This window comes from Helianthus annuus, chromosome 16 (assembly GCF_002127325.2).
Source record: "Helianthus annuus cultivar XRQ/B chromosome 16, HanXRQr2.0-SUNRISE, whole genome shotgun sequence".
Classification (NCBI taxonomy): domain Eukaryota; kingdom Viridiplantae; phylum Streptophyta; class Magnoliopsida; order Asterales; family Asteraceae; genus Helianthus; species Helianthus annuus.
In genome coordinates this window covers 199,313,739-199,318,142 of record NC_035448.2, presented here as the reverse complement: position 1 = coordinate 199,318,142, position 4,404 = coordinate 199,313,739, and the positions used below count along the sequence as shown (strand labels likewise).

General features: G+C 37.1%; 1 protein-coding gene across 1 annotated transcript; it reads left to right on the top strand.

Moving 5' to 3' along the window:
* Nucleotides 1-529: 529 nt before the first annotated feature.
* On the top strand, nucleotides 530-1,396 carry LOC110920362. The gene has a single exon (XM_022164573.1). It carries the CDS (start codon nucleotides 530-532, stop codon nucleotides 1,394-1,396), a length of 867 nt encoding a protein of 288 aa, XP_022020265.1.
* Nucleotides 1,397-4,404: the final 3,008 nt, after the last annotated feature.

Genomic DNA, 4,404 nt, shown 5'->3' with positions numbered 1-4,404 from the left:
CATAGGTGTGGATATGGAGGAAACTGGGAGTATGGCTAACGAGGTGGGTTGTAAACCGGATTCTTTCCCGTTTAAGTACCTTGGTTTAAAAGTTGGAGCCAATATGAACCGGATCGTCAACTGGCAACCGGTGTATGATATATTCCGGGCTCGGCTAGCTAAATGGAAGGCGCATCTTTTATCGATCGGGGGTAGGGTGGTTATTATTAAGTCGGTATTGGAAAGCTTACCGAGTTACTATTTCTAGCTCTATAAAGCTCCTAAAAAGGTGATTTCAGATTTGGAAGTGATGATAAAAAAAATTTTATGGGGAGGTTCTAATGAGGAAAGGAAAATGCATTGGGTTGCTTGGGATCGGGTTTCTCAACACAAGAAAGAAGGGGGATTAGGGTTGTGTAATCTTAATGAGGTTAACACGGCGCTTCTAACTAAATGAGGGTGGCAATTTAAAACGGAAAGAGACAATCTTTGGAAACGGATCATTGATGCGTTCCATTTTAGTCGTGTTGGTTGGGAATGCATTCTGTTTATGAAGACGATTAGCGGTGTTTGGAATAAAATTGCCAAATTATTCACTAATACAAAGATTGGAGGTTTACCTCTTCGGAACTACATGAAAGGCGAGGTGTGTAGGGGCACCGAAATCTCCTTTTGGCTTGACCCTTGGGCTATTAACGAGCCTCTCAAACTGAAATTTCCGGAATTATTTCGTATGGAGTCAGAGAAGAAATGCTCGGTTGCGGACAGGATTAGATTTCAAGGTCTGGATCGGGTTTTAGTTTGGAACTGGAAGTCGCCCATGACTGACCCTGGTGTTATTTCGGAGTTCCAGCAGCTTCTTGCTGTCATTGAGACTATCCAGTTTACAGGCAACGGCGACAGGTGGTTATGGACGCCCGATAAGGAAGGTAAGTTCTCTGTCAAGGCTGTTAAGAATCTTCTCCATTCGGACATTGCGACGGCCAATGGGTTTGTTATGGACTGGTGTAAATGGGTACCTGCCAAATGCAATATTCATGCTTGGAGATTGGAAATGGAAAGAATCCCTACCGGCGAGGCATTAAAGAAAAGAAATACTCAGATTGGAGATTCGGTGTGTCCATTGTGTTTCTCGGCCGAAGAATCCTCATTACACCTTTTTACTGGATGTTTGGTTGCGTCTAACATTTGGAACGGCATTAGTATGTGGTGTAAGATCCCGTACATCATTGTGTTCTCGATTAAGGATCTTCTCGGTATTCACAAGGAGTTGAGAGCATCAGAAAGAAAAAAAGATGCGGTACAAGGAATTATTATGATTGCCTGCTGGAGCATATGGAGAGCGAGGAACAAATTGATTTTCTCTAATAAACCAATCCGAATAGCTGTCGCCGCTAAAGGTGGTCCATTCTTGTAGTGTTAGTGAGGTTAAGGCTACGGGATTCTTTGGTTCTCTAATAGATCGAAAAATAAAAGGATAGATTGGGCTGATTGGTGTTTGTTTGTAAATATGTAATTGTTTGTTCTGTGTTTGTTTTGGCCAGCCCGGTTTGGGTTGGCTTGTTGTATTATTGAAGTATAGCTTTCAAAAAAAAATCATAGTTATTAAATATAAATTATCTAATACACTTCGATACAATACATAAAATCATTTATTTTATTTTCCTAATGAAAAATACGTTTTAAAATTATGTAACAAAGAAATAAACAAGCATTAATGACCTCGGACGCTTTCAAGTTGAGCTGTCTTTTTTCTCAAAAAAGTATTTTTGATTCAAGTCATTACGATAACATCATATAGATTGAGACATTGACTTCGTCGATCGAAAAAAGTCAACTAGTAATCAGATAAGTTAAATAATTTAGAAGAGAACATATTTATATTCAGACTCGTCCATGTCAAGGACGCAAATGTTTATTTTGATCTGATTTATAATAGGGGATAATGTTGTTCAATCTTAATATATATTATTTGAGAGCTGAGAGGAAAGAATCACTGATAACCTAGCTATTTTTTAAAACTTTTTATGTGTTACTAATCTTCATAAAAACATAAATATATATGTAGAGGAAGGTTAATGTACAGTACGTATCTCTTAACGTACGATCGGTACGATCTATAATTACGCACGTTCATTGAAAATCACACATGTTATAAAACTCAAAAACCCTAATCACGCATGTTGGAAACATAAATCACGCACGTTATATACCTATAATCACGAATGCCCTAACTCCCAGTTCAAAAATTGCATCCATTGTTCTACGATCTAAAACCATTGTTACTGCCCTCTAACTCCAATCGAATCAAAGCTTGGTCATGTTCCTGCATCCTTTGTTCTACGGTCTGAATCAAAGCTTCGTCGTGGTCCTGCATCATCTATTCTACGGTCATCGTTCGAGTCGTCATTTTTGATGAAAATTTTGAAAATCAAAGATGAATTTGAATACAATTCGTGAAATTGACCGAACAATGGCCAATTTGAACTGAAACGAAAAGAAAATTGAAACGAATTAGACGAAATTGATCAATCGCATGCTAATTGAAATGAACACTAATCACGCATGTTGTATCAACAAATTACGCATGTTATTTTTTTGTCGCGTACTGGTCGCACGTTAAGGGCTATTGCATTTTATACTTTCTCTATATATGTAATACATAGCCGTAAACTATATATATATATATATATATATATATATATATATATAGGTATATAGGGGATCGTTAAAATGAAAACCACCTCTAGTTGTAAAAACCAAGAGAACCACTTTATGGCCCTTAGATCAACTAGATGGATGGATGTGATTAAAAGTAGTTAATATTAATATTAAAAGCTTTTTGTCTTATTATGTCTTTAATATTATAATCCAAAAGGGTATTTAAGTAAAATAACTCTATTTTGTCTTTTTATATATATTAATTTTAAATTACCTTTTTTGTCCTATTCATTAATTACATTTTATTACTTTTATTTTTTAAACATAATTTTTTATTAAAAACATTTTTAAATTCAGATTTTTTTTAAAAGATTTTTATACTTTTTACAATTTAAGTTTTACGTTAAACTTTTTACGTTTTTTTGACACGCCGTTTTAACGCCGTTTTTTAACGTGCCGTTTTTTTTACGCGCCGTTTTTCAAGCGTAACGCGCCGTTTTAACGCTGTTTTTTAACGCCGTTTTTTACGCGCCGTTTTTCACGCGCCGTTTTTACGCGCCGTTTTTACGCGCCGTTTTTTAAGGCGTCGTTTTTCTCAATCGGCGTTTTTTTAACACGCCGTTTCTAACGCGCCGTTTTTAACGCGCCGCTTTTTAATGCGCCGTTTTTTAACGCGCCGTTATCAATCGGCGTTTTTAGCGCACCGTTTTTTAACGCGCTGTTCTCAATCATCGTTTTTAACGCGCCGTTTTTAACGCACCGATTTTTTAACGCGCCGTTTTTTAACGCCGTTTTTTAATGCGCCGTTTTTTAACGCGCCGTTTTTTACGCGCCGTTTTTACGCGCCGTTTTTCACGCGCTGTTTTTACGCGCCGTTTTTTAAAGGCGTCGTTTTTCTCAATTGACGTTTTTTAACGCGCCGTTATCAATCGGCGTTTTTAACGCACCGTTTTTTAACGCGCTGTTCTCAATCATCGTTTTTAACGCGCCGTTTTTAACGCGCCGTTTTTAACGCACCGATTTTTTAACGCGCCGTTTTTTAACGCCGTTTTTTAATGCGCCGTTTTTTAACGCGCCGTTTTTTACGCGCCGTTTTTTACGCGCCGTTTTTCACGCGCTGTTTTTACGCGCCGTTTTTTAAAGGCGTCGTTTTTCTCAATTGGCGTTTTTTTAACGCGCCGTTTTTTAACGTCGTTTTTACGCGCCGTTTTAACGCACCGTTTTTTTAAGTCGTCGTTTTTCTCAATCGGCGTTTTTTTAACGCGCGCTTTTTTACACGTTTTTTACGCGCCGTTTTTCCGAAGTTTTTTAACGCGCCGTTTTTTTCAAGCGTCGTTTTTTTAAACGCGCCGTTTTTCCACGTTTTTTGACGCGCCAAATTTTTTACACGTTTTTTACACGCCGTTTTAACGCGCCGTTTTTCCGAAGTTTTTTAATGCGACTTTTTTTGAAGTTTTTTAACGCGTCGTTTTTTCTGAAGTTTTTTAACGCGCCCTTTTTTTACGCGTTTTTACGCGCCGTTTTTTCAAGCGTCGTTTTTTTAAAACGCGCCGTTTTCCACGTTTTTTAATGCGTCGTTTTTTTACACGCCGTTTTTTTCACTTTTTTTAACGCGCCTCTTTTGTACACTTTTTACGTTTTGCGTTAAAAATTTAAACTTTTTACGTTTTACGTAAAAGTTTTTACGTTTTACGTTAAACTTTTTACATTTTACGTAAAACTTTTTACGTTTTACGAAAAACTTTTTACGTTTTACGTTTTACG

Bases quoted from the DNA above. Each gene is read 5' to 3' on its own strand.
- LOC110920362 (XM_022164573.1), top strand. From the start codon at position 530: ATGAAGACGATTAGCGGTGTTTGGAATAAAATTGCCAAATTATTCACT.